This window comes from Triticum aestivum, chromosome 3B (genome assembly GCF_018294505.1).
Source record: "Triticum aestivum cultivar Chinese Spring chromosome 3B, IWGSC CS RefSeq v2.1, whole genome shotgun sequence".
Taxonomy (NCBI): Eukaryota; Viridiplantae; Streptophyta; class Magnoliopsida; order Poales; family Poaceae; genus Triticum; species Triticum aestivum.
In genome coordinates this window covers 755,348,012-755,369,757 of record NC_057801.1, presented here as the reverse complement: position 1 = coordinate 755,369,757, position 21,746 = coordinate 755,348,012, and the positions used below count along the sequence as shown (strand labels likewise).

The following is a 21,746-nucleotide window of genomic DNA, read 5'->3' as shown; positions in this document are numbered from 1 at the left end:
GTGGAACTACACAAGACAATACAATGAACTGTATCCCAGCCAGTGCTTTAACTCTGCTGGAAGTTCTTGATAATCTTTCGATATAATCTCAGCACTGGTAAACAAGAGTGATTTCAACCATACATTTGAAGTGCACAAAAATATATACTATTGTGTGATTCCAGTGAGTGCTTTATCATCTCTTATGGGACTACATGAATATTTTTCTCAGTTGGTACGGGCCTAAGGCCTTCATCCATATTAGTTTGCTGTCATCTCTATTTGTATCGTGCTACTGTCATGAGAAACTCCTTTATCTTTGCACTTTTAAGTTTTGCAACCTATGATAAATGGCAGTGCTTTGAGTGTTGAGTTGAGCTAATTGGCACTGATTAAATAAACTAATACCTCTCTTTAAGCAAGACTACTATGTTGCTAACTTTACCCATTAAGATAATGAAGGTGCTTCTATTTGTTAGTGTATGTTTCATCAACTAGTCCCACTATTACAGTAGTCTCACTCTCTCAATATATGTGCCAACAGGGATGCTCGATTTTGGTGGAACTGCACAAAAACTTTGGGTGCTTCATTGCCTCGATAGCTTCCGTCCTTTCCTGTCAGTTGCTAATCTTCGCTTGCATTCTTCCTTTGCTGTCAGTCGCTTGGCTTATCTCGGCTTCCAGTCAAAGGAAATAGTAATTGATATGCTACCTCACACAGGTTGGTACTGGTCTTTATCCTGATTATTGTGCCTATCATATGTATTGGTAATTTGGTATTGTGCTACTGTTTGTCGATTTCATAAAGGAGTAATTTGGAACCTGAACTTGCAGGCAAATCATTACATCGGGTGATTTCAGTAGAACTGCACAAAATGATCAGATGGACATGTACTTATGCTACTGCTATGTACTCCAAAGTTCACTTAGACAAGCATCGATGTTGACAAGAAGTGCCTATATTCATTCGAGTATCAACCGGCATCAACCAATTGTCAAACTCCAAGTATTAGGGGAGTGAACGCCAAAAATATTGCTTGGTGCATAGCCTAGAAAAACGCAGTCCAGTCTTTGGTCCCAACTTGTGCCTTTTGGTTATCGGCACATATGGTAGCGAACTATATGGCATGGAGTCTAAAGATTCTAGACAAGTTGGTTGACGCGTATATTCATCTGGCAGTTAATCAGTCTGCACGCCAAGGATGCTTCATTTCAGTTGAACTGCACAAAAAATTTGGGTGGTTCATTTTCTCAACCGCCTCCTTTCTCGTCTGCAATGTAGAATTTTGGCGAGATACAGGACCAAGATGAGCCAGTAAACTAGTTGGATGAAAGTAGTGGCCAAGTTGCTCAAACCTCCCTCGGCATGGAGTCTAAAGATTCCAGACAAGTTGGTTGACGCGTATATTCATCTGGCACTTAATCAGTCTGCATGCCAAGGATGCTTCATTTCAGTTGAACTGCACAAAAAATTTGGGTGGTTCATTTTCTCAACCGCCTCCTTTCTCGTCTGCAATGTAGAATTTTGGCGAGATACAGGACCAAGATGAGCCAGTAAACTAGTTGGATGAAAGTAGTGGCCAAGTTGCTCAAACCTCCCTCGGCATGGAGTCTAAAGATTCCAGACAAGTTGGTTGACGCGTATATTCATCTGGCACTTAATCAGTCTGCATGCCAAGGATGCTTCATTTCAGTTGAACTGCACAAAAAATTTGGGTGGTTCATTTTCTCAACCGCCTCCTTTATCGTCTGCAATGTAGAATTTTGGCGAGATACAGGACCAAGATGAGTCAGTAAACTAGTTGGATGAAAGTAGTGGCCAAGTTGCTCAAACCTCCCTCGGCACGAGGCCACTATTTGAGCATAAACCTACAAGCAAAGTTCAAAGTGTCTATGCTGCCTCTTATGTACTCGAAAGTTTACTCGTACAAGAACTAATTTTAGCAAGAACTACCTCTGATTGAACACCATTTACCAGTCTGTACCCTAGGTAATTAAAGTTCGTCCATGGATCATATTGGCTGTGATCTCAATCATTTGGATGCATAAACATACTGAACATGTGTATATCTGAATCTTTTTGTGAATTATGTATGAATATTGTCGTGTGATCTATCAATCATTTGGATGCATAGATATGCTGAGCTTGTGTATATATGAATCTTTTGAGTTGTTGATAGTGAATGTTGGCTATGAATATGAACGTGTCCTGTGAACCTGAGTTTGATATGAATTGCAACAAAATCAGTTATAACCCTTCTCCTCTCAATCTGTGACTCCACTGCCGCGTTTTCCCATCTCCGAGTCGTTCCTGTCCGGGGCCTCGCCGTCGTCCATCGCCTCGCTGTGTTCGGTGCGGCGTGGTCAACAAACAAGAGTCATCGGAAGAGGACTGTACATGGAGAGCCTGACGGCTGTGACCCACGAGGTCCATGGTCGCACGCAAGGAAAGTTCCTCCTTATTAAGCTGGAAAAAAAATGTTTCCTCCACCTTACAGTTGGGACCCACCGGCTGTATCTTCGCACTGAAGGAAGTGCCTCCTTGTTTTGCGAAAAAAATTATTCATCTCGTTGACAGCTGGGACCCGTCAGATTTGGTGACTGACTTGTGGGCCTGCTAAGCGGACGTGTACGCATGGCTTTGTCAACTTAATCAACAAATGATTCTAGCAGCTGGACCGTTGGATGTTAATCCAACAGCCGTGATCCTTCTTCAACCTCTGTTCTTGCTCCTGTCTCCCGTGGGCGGCACCGCGGCTGTGCTGTCGTGCACCCGAACCAGTGAAGTTTCCCACTCCTCTCCATCTGCGACTCCACTGCCCCGTCTTCCCCATCTCCGGGTCGTTCCAGTCTGGGTGCGCTCGGCACGGTTTGGCAACGTGATCAACAACCGAGAGTCATCGGAAGATGACTATACATGAGGGGCTGATAGTGGGGATGCACCACGCCCATGGACGCATGCATGCAACGGCACGCGGCGAGGTCAACATGGTCAACGAACGACTTCCATCGGAAGTATATTGTACATGGAGAGTCTCAGCTGGGTCCATGGCCGCAGCAAGTAAGTGCCTACTTATTACAAGGGAAATAATGATTCCTCCAACTGACAATAGGGACCCAGTGGACGGGCCACCGTATTTTGCAAAAAAACGTTTGCCCCCTGACTGCTGGGACCCACCTGACGGGCCACCGTATTTCGCAAAAAAAACGCCCCCCCCTTCCCCCGCTGTCAGCTCTGACCCACCGGAAGTGCCTCCTTATTACGCACAAAAAAATGAATACTCCCCCTGCTAGCTGGGACCCACCTTGGTGGGAGGCTGACTTGTGGTCCTACTAAGTTAACGGGGACGAAGGGCTTTGTCAACTTAGTCAATATGAACGATTCTAGCTCTAGTGACCGTACGATATCCATCCAACGGCCGTAGTACTTCTTCAACCTCTGGTCTTCTTGCTCCAGCCACCCAAACCAGTGCCGGTCGTGCCTCATGCTCCTGCCTCCCGTGGCCGGCTGTGCTGCCGCGGAGGACTCACCGCCCCCTACTATCCAACGGCCGTCATGCTTCTTCAATCTCTGCTCTTCCTGCTCCAGCCGCTCAAACAAGCCCCTCCTCCCTGCGGCTGGCTCTGCTGCCGCGCAGGCCTCACCACCCCACTGTACTCCCATCGCTGGCCTAGCCATCCCTCTACTCACCCACACCTGCTGTTATTCTTCGGTGACGGCAGACAAACCAGTAAACCCTCGTACAGTCGTACTCCCCTCCGCGTGGGAAACAACTGCCGAGTCTTCCCTACCTCTGTGTCGTTCCTTTCCTAGGCCTCGCCGTTGTTCACCGCCCTGGTGCTCTCAGCGCAGCCTGGTCAACATGGTCAACGACCGACATGCATCTGAAGTGGACTGTACATGGAGAGGCCGACAGCTGGGTCCACGGTTGCACGCAAGGAAATGCCTCCTTATTACACGCAAAATAATGATTCCTGCATGTGACATCAGGGACCCACCAAAAGGGCCTCTGTATTTTGCAAAAAAAACGTTACCGCCGCTGACAGCTCGGACCCACCAGCTATATCTTCGCATGCAAGGAAGTGCCTCCTTATTATGCACAAAAAAATGAATACTCCACCTGTTAGCTGGGACCCAGTATACTGGCAGGCCGACTTGTGGGCCTACTAAGTTGACGGGATGGAGGGCTTTGTCAACTTAGTCAATAATATGCACGATTCTAGCTCCAGTGACCGTGCGATGTCCATCCAATGGGCGTAGTGCTTCTTCAACCTCTGGTCTTCTTGCTCCAGCCGCCCAAACTAGCGTCGGTCGTGCCTCGTGCTCCTGCCTCCCGTGGTCGGCTGCGATGCAGCGGAGGCCTCACCGCCCCCTACTACTCCCACCGCTGGCCAGGCCATCCCTCTACTCACCCACACCCCCTGTTATTCTGCGACGACGGTAGCCTCACCCTCGTACTCCTCTTCGCGTGGGCATCCACTGCTGCGTCTTCCTCGGCTCCATGTCGTCCCCTTCCTAGGCCTCGCCGTCGTCCACTGTCGTGGTGCTCTTGGCGTGGCGTGGTCAATGTGGTCAACGACTGACTTCCATTGGAAGAGTACTGTGCGTGGAGAGGCTGACCGCTAGGTCCATGGCGGCCGCAAGGAAGTGCCTCCTTATTACGCGCAAAATAATTATTCCTCCACCTGACAGCAGGGACCCACCGGACGGGCCACCAGTATTTCGCGAAAAAAATGTTTCCCCCCTGACTGCTGGGACCCACCAGCTACTTCTTCGCACGCAAGGAAGTGCGTCAGGGCAAAAAAACCTAAAACAATTCGCCCCCCTGACTGCTGGGACCCACCAGCTACATCTTCGCAGGCAAGGAAGTGCCTGATAGTCGGGACCCACCTGGTCGAAGCGTAGTAGCATTGTCATTCTGGTCGCGAAAGTGTACATACATACTGGTCGATGTAGAGGCACACACGTGTCGTAGTAGAGGCGCGCACGTGTCAATGTAGAGGCGCGCACGTAGCATGTACACGTACATACAGCAGCGAGGGTGCAAGAAAGAAAATACGGCCACGTACGTACATACGGGCAGGGTCTCGAACGCCTAATCACGCATACGTACATGGCTGGGTCGGAACGGAGAAACAAAGTCGTCGTCGTGTTCATGGGGAGCCAACGGAATGCATCGTGTTCATGGGGAGGCAACGGAATGCGTCGTGTTCATCGGGAGGCAACGGAACACGTGGGAGCCAACCGGCTTGGACGGAACAGGCGATGGAAACGAGGCCTGGCGTACCGCACAACGGAGGAAACAGACCTCCTACATTCAGAACGGGGTCCTGTTGATCGGGAGGGGTGTGGCGTACCGTAAAATGGAGGAAACGGACCTCCTACGGTCGAAACGGGGGTCCTGTTGATCGGGAGGGGTGTGGTGTACCGCAAAACGGAGGAAATGGACCTCCTACGGTCGAAACGGGGGTCCTGTTGATCGGGAGGGTGTGGCGTACCGCAAAACGGACGAAACGGACTTGTGTTGGAGCGCTACGGTCGAAACGGGGGTCCTGTTCATTGGGAGGGATGTGGCATACCGCAAAACGGGACTCCACGGGATACTGTTCATCTCCCCCGTCGACCTCCTCCAGCCTCCACGGGCTCCTCTTCATCCAGCCTCCACCGCGCACTACTCCACCGGCTACTGTTCAACCACTCCTCCATCGTCTACTGTTCATCCAGCCCTCCACCGTCTACTGTTCATCCAGCCCTCCACACCACGGGGTCCTGTTCAACCACCCCTCCACGGCCACCCCTCCACCATCTACTGTTCATCCAGGCCTCCACACCACGGGGTCCTGTTCATCCAGAGGCAATGGCACCGCTCACTGTTCATCCAACCCCCCCCCCCCCCCCCGCAACGCTCACTCTTCATCCAATCGATCGACTTCAGTTAGCAGCAATAGAGAAGGAATCGCTCCATCAGGTTCAGTTAACAGCCATCTATCGATCGCTCAGGTTCAGTAACGCGTAGCCTGCAGTGCAATCGCTCGGGTTCAGTTAGAGCCCAATGCCTCGCTCGGGTTCAGTTAGAGCCAATGCCTCGCAGGTGTACGAGAGAAACGCGCATCGCTCGGCCCCGACCTCCCACCGTAAACGGCAACTCCCCGAAATTTTCCTCCCCCTCGCTTCTACCATGGTTTTTTCCGTCATGGACGGCCCAAAGAATGTCATGCAGCTGCGTCTCCGGCCCACCCAGGACGAAAAGCCCATTTTCTGTCATGATTTTTTGTCATAGAAGTAGGAGCCCACCACATCTATGATGATACCGGGTTTTGTCACAATTATCGTCATAGAAGTGTCATATGTATGACAGAAATTTTTTTCGTTCGGCCCAAAATGTCACAGATGTTTTTTTTGTAGTGTTAGTTTATGTAATGCACCTGCTACCTTTCAAAGATGTATGATGGCTATATTCTCTGATTTTTGTGAAAAGATTTGTGAGGTATTCATGGATGACTTCTCCGTCTATGGATCCTCTTTTGATGATTGTTTGAGCAACCTTGATCAAGTTTTGCAGAGATGCGAAGACACTAGTCTCATCCTGAATTGGGAAAAGTGTCACTTTATGGTTAATGAAGGCATTGTCTTGGGGCACCAGATCTCCAAGAGAGGTATTGAAGTTGATAAAGCCAAAGTTGATGCTATTGAAAAGATGCCATGTCCCAAGGACATAAAACGTATAAGAAGTTTCCTTGATCATGCCGGTTTTTATAGGAGGTTCATTAAGGACTTTTCTAAAATCTCTAGGCCTCTGACTAATTTATTGCAAAAAGATATTCCTTTTGTCTTTGATTATGATTGTGTAGAAGCATTTGAAACACTTAAGAAAGCTCTGATCACTGCACCTATTGTTCAGCCACCTGATTAGAATTTACCTTTGAAATTACGTGTGATGCTAGTGATTTTGCTTGTAGGTGTTGTTCTAGGACAAAGAGTCGATAAGAAATTGAATGTTATCCAGTATGCTAGTAAGACTCTTGATACTGCCCAGAGAAATTATGCTACTACCGAAAAAGAGTTCTTAGCAGTTGTGTTTGCATGTGATAAGTTTAGACCTTAAATTGTTGATTCCAAAGTTACTATTCACACTGATCATGCTGCTATTAAATATCTTATGGAAAAGAAAGATGCTAAGCCTAGACTCATTAGATGGGTTCTCTTGCTCCAAGAATTTGACTTGCACATTATTGATAGAAAGGGAGCTGAGAACCCCATTGCAGATAACTTGTCTAGGTTACAGAATGTTCTTGATGACCCACTGCCTATTAAGGATAGCTTTCCTAATGAACAATTAGCGGCCGTTAATGCTTCTCATACTGCTCCTTGGTATGCTGATTATGCTAATTACATTGTTGCTAAATTTATACCGCCTAGTTTCACATACTAGCAAAAGAAAAAGTTATTTTATGATTTAAGACATTACTTCTGGGATGATCCACACCTTTATAAAGAATGAGTAGATGGTGTTATTATACGTTGTGTGCCTGAGCATGAACAGGAATAGATCCTACGCAAGTGTCACTCTGAATCCTATGGAGGACACCACGCTGGAGATAGAACTGCACACAAGGTACTACAATCTGGTTTTTATTCGCCTACTCTCTTCAAAGATGCTCGTAAGTTTGTCTTATCTTGTGATGAATGTCAAAGAATAGGTAACATTAGTAGACGTCAAGAAATGCCTATGAATTATTCTCTTATTATTGAACCGTTTGATGTTTGGGGCTTTGATTATATGGGACCTTTTCCTGCCTCTAATGGTTATACACATATTTTAGTGGCTGTTGATTACGTTACTAAGTGGGTAGAAGCTATTCCAACTAGTAGTGATGATCATAACACTTCTATTAAAATGCTTAAATAAGTTATTCTTCCGAGGTTTGGAGTCCCTAGATATCTTATGACTAATGGTGGTTCACATTTTATTCATGGTGCCTTCCGTAAGATGCTTGCTAAGTATGATGTCAATCATAGAATCGCATCTCATCCACAGTCTAGTGGTCAAGTAGAGTTGAGCAATAGAGAGCTCAAATTAATTTTTGCAAAAGACTGTGAATAGATCTAGAAAGAATTGGTCCAAAAAAAACTCGATGATGCATTATGGGCCTATAGAACTGCATACAAAAATCCTATGGGTATGTCTCCATATAAGATGGTTTATGGAAAAGCGTGTCATTTACCTCTTGAACTTGAACATAAGGCATATTGGTCTATTAAAGAACTCAATTATGACTTCAAACTTGCTGGTGAGAAGAGATTATTTGATATTAGCTCACTGGATGAATGGAGAACCCAAGCGTATGAGAATGCCTCAAAGAAAAAGTCAAACGCTGGCATGATAAGAGGATACAAAAGCATGAGTTTAACGTGGGAGATTGTGTATTATTATTCAACTCTCGTTTAAGATTTTTTGCAGGAAAACTTCTCTCAAAATGGGAAGGTCCTTACGTTATTGAGGAGTTCTATCATTTTGGTGCCATAAAAATCAACAACTTCGAAGGCACGAGTCCAAGGGTGGTAAACGATCAAAGAATTAAACATTATATTTCAGGTAATCATATCAATGTTGAAAGTAATATTATCGAAACCATAACCCCTAAGGAATACATAAGGGACACTTTCCAGAATGTTCCAGACTCCGAAAAGGTATAGGTATGTGGTACGGTAAGTAAACCGACTCCAAAACAACTCTAATGGCAATTTTTATCAGTTCTGGAATATTTAAGAATTTTAGGAAGAAAGAAGTAGTCCAAAAGGGACACGAGGCTCCCACGAGAGTGGAGGGCGCGCCCCCCCTACTGGGCACGCCCCCCTGTCTCGTGGGCACCTCGTGTGTCTCCCGGACTCTGTTTTCTTGCACGTTACGTATTTTGGTCGGTAAAAATTCATTATATATACTCCCGAAGGTTTTGACCACCGTATCACGCAAATATCCCCTGTTTTCGTTTCGAGCTGTTTTCGTTGCAGATCTAGAGCACCATGACTTCACCCTCCTCCAACAACGAAGACAAGGATGCTTGGCTATTGAAGATAGAGCTGAAAAGATAAGAACTAGAAGAGATCAACAAGGATGAAGGGATCAAGAAGGCCACGGAGGTTCAAGCTCCGGCGGTGAAAGAAGAAGACATCCCTCAACCTTTACCTAACCTTTTCACTCCAACAGAGATCGAAGCTTTCAAGATGATTGAGTTAGCTCGCATACAGAACAAGTATCTTACACAGGAGAATATTCTGTTGAAGGATCATATCGCTGGACTCAAGGGCATTATCCACAACTTGGAGGAGCTTTGACGCTCGATGTGCGATTATCCACCGTCATCATCGCCACCTCCATCACCTCAGAGGACATAATCACATGGGTATGGGCACTCCCCTTGGCAACTGCCAAGCTTGGGGAGGTTCCCCGGTATCGTATCACCATCACACTCCTATCTTTACCGCTTTATTTAGTTCGATCCTTTTAGTAGTTTCTTTATTTAGTAGATTGAAGTTTTGATATCAAGTAGTTTGAGTTTTGCTTTGTGATCTCTTTATGTAATCGAGTCCGTGAGCTATCTATAATAAATATTAGTGTTGAGTCAAGGGCTTTGCTATGTTGCTATGGTATTGATAAAGTAGAAAGAATAAAAGAGTTCATATTGATCTTATGGATAGTGATAACTTCACATATAGAAAGTATGAGGCATAAAAATTGTTGAGAGTAGATAAAATTAGCCTTGGTCATCGTTACAATTAATAGGAAGTGATAAGGAAAGAGGGGTTCACATATAAATATATTATCTTGGGCACCTTTTATAATTGGGAGCACTCATTAAGTATGACATGCTAAAAGAGTTAACGTTGGACAAGGAAGACAATGTAATGGTTTATGTTTTCCGGCATCTCAGTTAAAGTATATTGTCATTGACCTTACAAATATGTTGAGCTTGCCGTAATCCCTCATGCTAGCCAAATTCCTTGCACCAAGTAGAGATACTACTTGTGCTTCCAAATATACTTAAACCCAGTTTTTCCATGAGAGTCCACCATACCTACCTATGGATTGAGTAAGATCCTTCAAGTAAGTTGTCATGTTGCAAGCAATAAAAATTGCTATCTAAATATGTACGACTTATTAGTGCAGAGAAAATAAGCTTTGTACAAACTTGTTGTGGAAGTAATAAAAGCGACGGACTGCATAATAAAGGTCCACATACAAGGGGCAATATAAAGTGACGTTCTTTTGCATTAAGATTTTGTGCATCAACCCTAAATGCACATGACAACCTCTACTTCCCTCTACGAAGAGCCTATATTTTACTTTATGTTTTTACTTTACGCTTGAGTCAAGGTGATCCTCACCTTTCCCTTTTTCATTTTTTCCTTTGGCAAGCCCCTCGTGTTTGAAAGATCATGATATATATATCCAACTGGATGTTAGTTAGCATGGGCTATTATTGTTCACATCAACTAAAGGTGAATACATTGGGAGGCAACACAATACGCCCCTATCTTTCTTAGTGTCTGGCTGAAACTCCATAACCACAAGTATTGCGCGAGTGTTAGCAATTATAGAAGACTACAAGATAGTTGAGTATGTGAACTTGCTGAAAAGCTCTATTGTTGACTCTTTATGGTGTTACGATAAATTGCAATTGCTTCAATGACTGAGATTATAGTTTGTTAGTTCTCAATGAAGTTTTTGAACCATACTTGACATTGTGAATTGATTGTTACTTGAGCATAAGAAATCATATGATAAAATCTATATATGTTGCTGTTATAAGAATGATCATGATGCCCTCATGTCCGTATTTTATTTTTATCGACACCTCTATCTCTAAACATGTGGTCATATTTTTCGATTTCGGCTCCCGCTTGAGGACAAGCGAGGTCTAAGCTTGGGGGAGTTGACACGTCCATTTTGCATCATGATTTTATATCAATATTTATTGCATTATGGGTTGTTATTACACATTATATCTCGATACTTATGGCTATTCTCTCTTATTTTACAAGGTTTATCATGAAGAGGGGGAATGCCGGCAGCTGGAATTCTGGCTGGAAAAGGAGCAAACATTGGAAACCTATTCTGCACAGCTCCAAAAGTCCTGAAACTCCACGAAACAACTTTTTGGAATTAATAAGAATTTTTTAGCGAAAGAAATACACCAGGGGGCCCACACCCTGTCCAGGAGACAGGGGGGCGCCCCCCTATAGGGCGTGCCCCCTATCTCCTGGGCCCCCTGGTGGGCCTCCGGTGTCCATCTTCTGCTATATCATCGCTTTTACCCTAGAAAAAATTGGGGGCAAGCTTACAGGACGAAACTCCGCCACCACGAGGCGGAACCTTGGCGGAACCAATCTAGGGCTCTGGCGGAGCTGTTCTGCCGGGGACACTTCCCTCCGGGTGGGGGAAATCATCACCAACGTCATCACCAACGATCCTCTCATCGGGAGGGGGTTAATCTCCATCAACATCTTCACCAGCACCATCTCCTCTCAAAACCCTAGTTCATCTCTTGTATCCAATCTTGTATCAAAACCACAAATTGGTATCTGTGGGTTGCTAGTAGTGTTGATTACTCCTTGTAGTTGATGCTAATTGGTTTACTTGGTGGAAGATCATATGTTCAGATCCTTTATGCATAATATTACTCCTCTGATCATGAACATGAATATGCTTTGTGAGTAGTTACGTTTGTTCCTGAGGACATGGGTGAAGTCTTGCTATTAGTAGTCATGTGAATTTGGTATTCGTTCGATATTTTGATGAGATGTATGTTGTATTTTCCTCTAGTGGTGTTATGTGAACGTCGACTACATGACATTTCACCATTATTTGGGCCTAGAGGAAGGCATGGGGAAGTAATAAGTAGATGATGGGTTTCTAGAGTGACAGAAGCTTAAACCCTAGTTTATGCGTTGCTTCGTTAGGGGCTGATATGGATCCATATGTTTAATGATGTGGTTAGGTTTACCTTAATACTTCTTTTGTAGTTGCGGACACTTGCAATAGGGGTTAATCATAAGTGGGATGCTTGTCCAAGTAAGGGAAGTACCCAAGTACCGGTCCACCCACATATCAAATTATCAAAGTACCGAACGCGAATCATATGAACGTGATGAAAACTAGCTTGATGATAATTCCCATGTGTCCTCGGGAGCTCCTTTCTCATTGTTAGAAATTGTCCAGGCTTGTCCTTTGCTACATAAAGGATTGGGCCACTTTGCTGCACTTTATTTACTTTATTTACTTGTTACTCGTTACCATTTATCTTATCACAAAACTATCTATCACCTACAATTTCAGTGCCTGCAGAGAAAACCTTACTGAAAACCGCTTATCATTTCCTTCTGCTCCGCGTTGGGTTCGACACTCTTACTTATCGAGAGGACTACGATTGATCCCCTACAATTGTGGGTCATTAGTCCATAGCGACTCCCAGGGCGGCGATGCGATCCAAGAGCTCGTTCAGGGAGGAGAGCTCTATTGGATCCATCTGCTCGGCAAATTCCGAGCTAGCGTGGAGGCTGTTCTTGATGACCTGAGAAGTCATTGTTGGTGTGGAGGCCGAACGGGCGGTCATAACGAAGCCGCCCAGCCGGAGGGTCTGGCCTACATCCAGGGTTCTTCCAGAGGTGATGTTGTCCTTGGCAACGAGGTGAGCCATCCAACCTTATCGCGACGCCACAGTGGAACTCTCAATGAAAGCACCAATGTCGGTGTCAAAACCGGCGGATCTCGGGTAGGGGTTCCCGAACTGTGCGTCTAAGGCTAATGGTAATAGGAGACTGGGGACACGATGTTTACCCAGGTTCGGGCCCTCTCGATGAAGGTAATACCCTACTTCTTGCTTGATTGATCTTGATGATATGAGTATTACAAGAGTTGATCTACCACGAGATCGTAGAGGCTAAACCCTAGAAGCTAGCCTATGATTATGATTGTTGTTGTCCTACAGACTAAACCCTCCGGTTTATATAGACACCGGAGGGGGCTAGGGTTACACAGGGTCGGTTACAGAGAAGGAGATCTACATATCCGAATCGGCAAGCTTGCCTTCCACTTAAAGGAGAGTCCCATACGGACACGAGACGAAGTCTTCAATCTTGTATCTTCATAGTCCAACAGTCTGGCCAAAGCATATAGTCCGGTTGTCCGGATACCCCCTAATCCAGGACTCCCTCACCGGCCAATCAGAGAGTAGGAGATGCTGGGAACAATGTCGTGGAAGATCATCTGGGTTGGCTCTAGGTCTTTGGCCTCGAGGCCGAGCTTGGTCATGGTGTTGCGGTAGAGCATGTTCATGTTGCTGCCACCGTCGATGAGGACTCGAGAGAACTTGCACGTGCACCGACGTGCGATGATGGTGGGGTTGAGGACGAGGGCGTAGCCACCCAGATTCGGCATGACAATCGGGTGATTTTCCCTGGTCCATGTGACCGGGCGGTCCGACCAGTGCATGTACTCTGGCTTGGCCGAGACGACATTGTTCACCTCCTGCCGAAGGAGACGCTCGCTTCGCTTGTCGTCACCGAGGCTGGTGAAGATGACATAGGCCATGTTCTGGTTTGGTAGACATTGTCGCGCATCGCACCGCCAGCAGGGGGCGGTGGAGGAGGCAGAGGCGGCTTACCCGCTCCCAGAGCCGGAGTGGGTGGAAAGTCGCCCCTCATTATGCGCTTGGTCATGGAGCACTACCGAAGCGTGTGCATGGACGGCCTGGCGCCGCTATGGTGCTTGCAGGGGGCGTCGAGCATCTCTTTGAAGCTCATGGCGGGTTGCCACGCCATCTTGCCGGTGTGCCGGTGCTTGGCTGCCGGGTCGGTCGCGGGCTCGATGGTCACGACGAGCCGGTTGCCGTAGCACTGAGCCGGCTGGTCGGCCTTGCGCTTGTTGTTCTGCTGGTTGTGCTGCTACCGTCTGCCTTCGCCGACCGGCTTCAGAGGGGGAACCGGCTTTGCTTTGCCGGCTTCATCTAACGCCACCTAGATCTTCATGGCGGAGTCGGCGTTGGCGTACTTGTCCGCCATCACCATGAGCACGGCCATGGTGGTTGGCTCGGAGCGTAAGAGATTGTGCTTCAAGAGGGTGCCATCCCGGCACCCGTTGACGAAATACTAGATTGCTTGCACTTCGTGGACGCCCTCGCAACTGTTCCAGAGCTCGGTCCATTATGCAAGGTACTCGCTGCCGGTTTCTGTCGGCCCGTGCACGCACATGGCGAGCTGGCTGGGGCGGCCGGGATGCCGGTAGGTCCCTGTGAAGTTGCGTACAAAAGCCTGCTCGAAGTCGAGCCATGTGTTGACGCTGCCCACCAGCAGGCTGTTCAACCAGGTGCGGGCCGACCCTTGGAGCATGAGCGGCGCGTAGTGCATGGCGAGTCGGTGGTTGCTGCCTGTGATGCCGATGGCAGCGGTGTAGTCGGTGTGCCAGTCCTATGGCTTCACGGTTCCGTTGTACTTGGGGGTGTCACAGGGGGCGTGAACCCTTTGGGAAAGAGCTCCTCCCGGATGCGCGGACTGAAACTCGCTGGCCCGATGGCGCCGCTCTCCTCCACCTCCAGGGAGAAAGCAAGCCGGTCGAGGCAGTGGCGAGCGTCGGTGTCGTCAATGGTGCGCGCGCTGAGTCTGCTGGCGACCGGGCTGCGGGGGGCCGGGTCGGTTGGATCCAGACGCTGGCCGGGTCGGTCAGGTCTACGTCGGGTTTCTAGGGTTGGTTTGTCGCCGAAGCCACCGGCGGTCGTAGTGGCGGGGTCGCGCCGGGTCTGGGTGCGGTCGGAGTGTGCCTCGTTGGATGGTGAGGACGCCGTGTGTTGATGATCGCCGGGTTCGCCAATGCGGGCGGATCCGGATCCCGCCAGCTTGGCGAGTTGGTCAAGGCAGTCTGTTGCGTGTTAGCCGAGTCCAGAATGTCATTCATCCGCTTTAGGCGATCCCTCAGCTCCTTGCCCGCGAGCTGATCCAGGCCGACTGCGGCCGCCTGGGTAGCGCACATGTTCTTCTCGGGAGTCTTGTAGACGGGCGGGATGGCGCCGAAGGAGCGGCCGATTGCGCCGCCCCGGGCTCGCACATCGGCGACCCGGCTTGGTCGGCCGTGGTAGGCGTGAAGCCATAGGCGGGGTTGCACTCCAGCTGACCGGAATCCAGGCGACACTGCGTGGCGACGAGCGTCTCGGTCAGGTCCAGCAGGTGCTGGCGGTCCTCCTCGAGCCGAGCCCGGGCCTCGGCGATGTTGGAGGCGTCGATGTCGGTGTCGATGGGGACGCGAAGGCTCTACATCATGGCGCGCAACGGGTTGGGGGAGGCGGCCCGACCAGCTGCGGCCTTGGCTTTGGCGGCCTTCCTCGCCACGCTCGACGAGGAGGAGGTGTCAGTGCCGGTGACGAAGACCTCGACGTGGACGTCCATTGCCCCAGCGGGAGCGCTACCACTGAGGGAGAGAGGGGAGTTGGAAAAGTCAAGTACCTCGCTGGGGTACTCGCCGGCCGAAGGCGCATCGGAGACGCGCAGTGCGGCGAAGGAGGCGGCGAGCGCGCCGATGACGTCGTTCGCCAGCATGACGGGCTTGTCGGAGTCGGAGAGGAGCCTCGGCTGAAGCATGCTCCTGGCTAGGACCTCGAGCTACCCCACGGTGGGCGCCAACTGTCGTGGTGGGCGCACGGCAGATGCCATGGGATGGCTAAAGAGAGGAGGAGGCTCGAGGGCACTGGTGGGCTCCAGAGGCGAGGTCGGCATGAGCGAGCGTGGGACGCTAGACATACCTAGGTTCGGGGCTCTCCGGAGAGATAACACCCCTAGTCCTGCCGAGTGTAGTTGATATGCGACAGTACAGAGTTGCTCCTAGAGCTGTTTGGAGGAAGGAGGGAGGTTGGCCAAGGCTTAGGCTGCTCCTCTTCCTCGTGTGTGTTCTGCTAATCGGTTAGCTATTTCCTGTGTGCTTGCTTGTATGCATGAAGGCTCCTGGGGGTTTTATAGGCGAACCCCCAGGGGTACAATGGTAATGTTACAAGTCTGTAGGGCCGGGTTGTCAGTGTCTAGGAACCCAAAGCTAGGACCCGTCGGGTGCCAGTGGTTCACCGGGTTCTCCTAGGCGCGGGCCCCGCTTGCTTAAGGGCACTGTGCACCGTCTTGTCGATCGCAAGGGAGTGGCCGGGTTGAGTTGGGTACAATGGCGCTCCGTCAGGTCGCCGCTTGCTGGTGTCAGCAGTGACAATGGGGGCACTGTTGCCACGCCGGGCCTGGTCAGCGGGTAGGTGAGGGGCACTGTTGCCACGTCCGGCTGACCAGAGGCATGGGCTGGGCACTGTTGCCTCGGTCATCGGTGGATGGAGACTCATCCCATCGTATGGCCTAGATGGGACGGGAGCTGACCCGCACTACAAGAAATATGTCAACTTGTGACCTTGACTATTGATCACTGAAAGGTCATTGTTTTTCATTTGCGACCTTTTTGTGACCAAAAATAGAAGGTCAAAAGCTGGCGGTCGTAAACTGAAATTAACGACCTTCTCACAGAGAAGGTCATGGACATTTACGACCAAAATATGCCTACTGTTTTGTTTTGGTCACTAGTTGTCTGTCCAGGCCACGTCGGATCCGACGTGGCAATCTGACGTGGCAAAACTACGACCAATTGGAAAGGTCGTTACTTAGAATCAGCCCGGTCCATTTCGGTGCTTTAGATGGGCCGAGCCCATAAATTCAGCCTTTCTATATTTTTTTCATGTCAATTTTTGGTTGATTTCATGGGCTTAGCCCAACATTATAGCCTTTTATCTTTAGGCCATAGCCTTTGTTTCTCTTTTTTTAATGCATGCCAATTGTCAAATTCTGGTAAGTGGGTCCCAAATATGATGTTCTAGTTTGTGGGACCCTACTGTCAAGTTCATGTTCTTTCATATTTCAATATGCAAATACAGAAAACAGATACAATATTTCAAATAACAGTAGGAAGCAATCTGCTACATCATATAACATACATAAAAATGTGATCAGCATCATGTTTACAATTAGATAACACATACAGCCCAAGTGTATCATCCCAACTCTATCACAGGAGCCCTACAAGTTCTGATACATACATCATATAACACACAAATAGGATCAGCTCCCAGTAATAGCACACATATAAGTTCTGCTACAAGGAGTTTGTTACTCCCAAAACTAGCTCAATGAGGTAAAACTATGTTTCATCCAACTTCTTTGTCCTGAATGAAATGCCAGCATCTGCACATTGTAGAACAAAATGTTTAGGAACAAAATAAAAGTAAATCGAACAGCAAAGTATTAAAAAAAAAACCAAAGTAGTCGGCAGGTACACAATACCATGGTATTAAGTTAAAATACAGAGCAAGTGTTTGGCTACAACATAGAATGCTGTAAAATTTGTTGACTAGCCCTTAAGCAGTCGCATCTAGCTAGCCGATGTGGCGGCCAATGCAAACACGAGCTGGCCGGTTGTGTACTGTTCCTATTATGTTAATCTAGCTAAGTAGGTTGGCTAGCCCTTGCCATTCAGGTCCATATTAACCGAAGCATACATAGACAACAGATTTTGGCCTGCTAGAATTCTTACGGCAAACAAGATTGTTTGTCCAGTGAATTATTCGTTAGGAACATCTCAGGTATACAAGAAACGGGATAATGATTCATTATCCATATGAGGGTGACCTCTGTGGTGCAGTCTATTGACGGAGGGTCTAGCTTACTGCTGCTACTCCACATATCAAATTTTACTTAATAGAGCAAGATGGAGTAACCCAAAAACAAATGTACTGCAAATGGCAGTTCACCAGAGATTTTCAAGTTAAAAATACTCCCAGGGGTAAACAACAATGACATGGACGAAGTAAAGGATGGATGTTGTAAATTAATCAAGTAATTGTTTTTTGTTCTCATATTTTCACCCTCTAGATACTGCCTAGAGCACTTACAAGATGACAAAGTTAATTTTGCATAACACATATGGATTCTTATCTTCTTCAGTAAGGGGGGCACATTTACAGCTAATTAAGCACGATGAAAGGCACCATCCAATTAAATTCCATTCTTATCTTCTTCAGTAAGGACAGGCAAAACATCCCAGCATATCTCCAGTTGATGAATTATTCTAGCAATAACCAAATTAGAAACATCCCTCGTTGTTCCATTTAATCTTACTACAAGATAGTAGGAGAATCACTCTTGGTGAATCAAATCATAACAAATCGAGCAATAGATACAGGAGGCACATCAGGCCTGGCCATTTTCATTTCAGTAATTTAGAAAGAGGGGCGATGGGGAACAGAACCTTAAGGCCCTGTTATGGGGTTGTGTCTGATGAAGGTTTGCCCTTTGGGGCGGCAGCTGCAGCTCCACCAGATGCAGCAGCAGCACCTCCAACTGGCACAGCAGCGGCGGCAGCACCAATGGTCACCTGTGTGACATTTCAGATCATCATTACAGAATTTTATTTATTTATTTAAGACACAAGCAGCAAAGATCGTGTCTACCTTCGCATATATTTCAATAGCCTACTGCTATTGTCATGTATGTTAAATATGCAAGAGGTAAAAAACGACAGTTATGTACATCCAATGCAAACAGACTTATAAAGAAGAATATTTGGTCTATTTACTGATTTTTACCAACAGGGTAAGTTGTGTTCTCTTCAATTTACTGATTTAATCTAACATATGAATGCTCTTCTGCACTGCTCCTAATAGAAAGAATCATAGAATGGTCTATACGGCATTTATTGATGGAGAGTTGTAGACATGAAATGTGACTGCATTGTACATGGGAGAAGATCATGTTTCCGTAAACACTCCAGCAACAGCAATCCAGGGCCTTCTTCTCCTACTTGTTTTTTTCTCCTGGGCTTGCTCCTTCTTCTCCTGGGCATGTTCCTTCTTGTCCTACAACAGCAGCAACAGCAAGTTAATGACAACAGTAGTTTGATAACAGTAGCAGGTCAATAACAACAGCATCAACTCCTAGGAATGCTTTAATTTAGTCCATTTCTTTGATCAACAACTTATCCTAAGGATGACGTGCTATCGAACGTAAAACAAACTACAACAGAATCAGTTGTGTCAGATATAAAACAAACAAGTCGCTCAGCTCTATGTCAGATATAAAATAAACAACAACAAAATCATCTGTGTACAGGAAAGAATGTGCCTCGAGACTTAATAGCATATACATAAAAGGTGTATACATTTAATGTCAATTAAAAGAAAAAAGAATACTCATGTTCCTGATAATCAGGCTAAACAATTACAACACCAGCAGCTCCTTCCAAAACTCTGCACGGCACGGTCAACACTAAGCAGTCTGCTTGAAATCAGCCCAACAAGTGACTATAACTATAGTCGTAGGCAAGCAGAACTGTTTCTATTGAACTTCAATCATAGCTGCGACAAACTGAACTACAATATTTATTTACAAGCGTAAATAATCTAGAACCAGTAGGAGGTTCCTCCACCAGTGCGGGAGGCTGATCGGTGCGGCCGGTGCGGGAGGCTGATCAGCCGGCCGGCGAGGGGCTTGTGAACAACAGTTACTCCAGAAGTCTAGCTTAAGTAGTCAATTTTTGGATGTATGAAATATAGATACTTGCAGATATCAATAGTTGGATGCGTACTAATGATTATCTGTGATAGACAATTATAAGGATGTATGACAACCCGTTTAGATGGGCTTACATATCAACATGAAAAGATGCATCTACAGACCAGAATACCTTGTCAAGTAGTCAAGCATGATGTAATCTGGATGGGCGACTCCTCCCAGCTTCTCGCTCGAGTACTTCTTGTAGACGACCTTCAGCTTGCTGTCAGGCGCGGTGGAGCGCGAGGCCACCAGGATCTTGGCCGCGTCCCTGAAACCAAACATCACGCAAAATCAGTCACTGCCCTTGAATGAAATCATCACAGATTCAAGCTACGAGGAATTCAGTAGCGTGCGTGCTTATAAAAATTTAGTACTCCTCTGATTCTTGTTGGATCTGTTTTCATTCAGCTTTTTCTAGTAGTATAGGCTGCCACTGGTCTGGAACAAGAACAATAGTAGAGTAGTCTTTTTTGCAGAAAGAACAATAGTACTACTAGACTAATTGCTTGCTATGTAACAAGTGCGTGAAATTATAGAGGGATTCATTCCTTGATGAACAAATTTTTCTCTAATTATGTACTCCCTCCGTCTCAAAATATGTGACCCAACTTTGTACTAGCTTTAGTACAAAATTAGTACAAAGTTGACTCACTTATTTTGGGACCGAGGGAGTATTATATAGCATCTGTATTCTACAGCCATATCTCCGGCTACAGACTTGCAGTTGAAACTGCAGGACATGTACGAAACTAATCAGTCTAGTTAAAACTAATAACCCCAATTAACTCCAGTAGTTGCCCTTGGCCAGCTGCAACTAAAATATGGCAGGTACAATCTATATCAAACTAAGCTGGATAGATAACAAGCCAACTACATCCAGAACGCTTGCACATCAAAATTGCAGATACATCAGCTGTGCTTCAGTGAATCCAGTGTGGTGCTTCAGAGTGTCGGTCCATAGAGGGGTCTTCTTCAGGGTGAGCCTGGCCGCGTAGACAGCAGCCGCGGCGACCATGGAGGGCTTGGACAGCACCAGACCATACTGCAGCAGCGCCAGCTCCGCGAAGAAGAAGACGGTGTTCACGGATGAGTTCACGGATCAAATCTTGCCCATTTGTCCTACGGCAGTGCATAGCGTAAAGGCGTTGGTTGAGCTCATACCGTATGACGGAGTCGGAGAACATCTTCTCGGTCTGGCGGCGTCGGAGGGAGTTGAGGTCGCCGCTGCTGCAGCGGCCGATGGCGAAGCCGACGACGGCGTCGGTGGCGAGGACGCAGCGGAGGGCGGGGAGCAGCGGGTGGCGCAGGGCCAGGAGCACGTCGCGCTCGAACCAGATCCTCCGGTGTCTGTCCCCGCCGCCGCTCCCGCCGCTCTTCTTGTGCCGCGCGGCCTCCTGCGAGACTGCCTTGAGTGCCATGGCGACGTCGCCGACGCTGCCCTCGTCCTCGGGCACGACGTGGAAGACGACTTGGCGCCGCGGCCAAGCACAGGACGGCCCTGAGGTCCGCCAGGCTGAGCTGCCGCGGCTCCGGCGGCGGCGGCGGCGTGAGCGCCTGCGCCGTCATGGCCACCGTGAGCGCGCATGAGGACGGCGCCGCCTTGGATTGGGCGTTGTGCCCTGCGCCTGCACCTACGCGAGTGAGAGGGAGGAAGGGTGGGGTGGGGGATTGGTTGCGGTTTGATTGGTTGCGGATCAAGGAAAGTGAGGCCGCCGGAGGGAAGAGAGGGAGGGAGGAGCGTGGGTATCTTGCCGGAGGGGAGGGAGGAGCAGAGCACGGCGATCTGGATCGAGGAGAGCGAGGGGATCTCGGCAGATCTGGAAGAGGAGAGGAGGAGAAGAGAGCGAGGAAAAAAAAGGAGGCGGGGGTGGATGCAAAATGACCACAGCGCAGAGCTAGGGTTTCGGGGATGGTGTGGAAGGGCTGAGGATCGCCGTTGGATCGACGAACATCCGACGGTATTCAATGCATGATCCGCGTGAGAGTGCACGGACCAATCAGAATACAGTACGACGTTATGACCATTTAAATTGGTCAAAAAATTAATTTTCTATTTTTCAAGTGTCTAAATTGAGTTTTTTTGTAAATGACCTACCATATTTTTTTGCAAAATGTGACCAAATCATTTTTATAATATATTAGG

The 21,746-nt window shown here is 47.7% G+C and overlaps 1 protein-coding gene across 1 annotated transcript; it reads right to left on the bottom strand.

The window, feature by feature from the left end:
• Window positions 1-16,935: 16,935 nt before the first annotated feature.
• On the bottom strand, window positions 16,936-21,455 carry LOC123072229 (serine/threonine-protein kinase OXI1). Its single transcript, XM_044495798.1, has 5 exons — window positions 20,765-21,455; window positions 19,734-19,871; window positions 18,788-18,906; window positions 18,300-18,425; window positions 16,936-17,236 (listed from the first exon to the last, which is right to left on the bottom strand). Exons 1-4 carry the CDS (start codon window positions 21,019-21,021, stop codon window positions 18,301-18,303), a joined length of 639 nt encoding a protein of 212 aa, XP_044351733.1. The 5' UTR covers window positions 21,022-21,455; the 3' UTR covers window positions 16,936-17,236; window position 18,300.
• Between the last annotated feature and the right edge of the window lie 291 nt (window positions 21,456-21,746).

Coding starts and splice junctions, on each gene's coding strand:
- LOC123072229 (XM_044495798.1), bottom strand. CDS start 21,021: ATGGCACTCAAGGCAGTCTCGCAGGAGGCCGCGCGGCACAAGAAGAGC. Junction 19,872..20,764: donor TTCTCCGACTCCGTCATACG/GTATGAGCTCAA, acceptor GTTTGGTTTCAG/GGACGCGGCCAAGATCCTGG. Junction 18,426..18,787: donor GAAACATGATCTTCTCCCAT/GTACAATGCAGT, acceptor AATGTCACACAG/GTGACCATTGGTGCTGCCGC.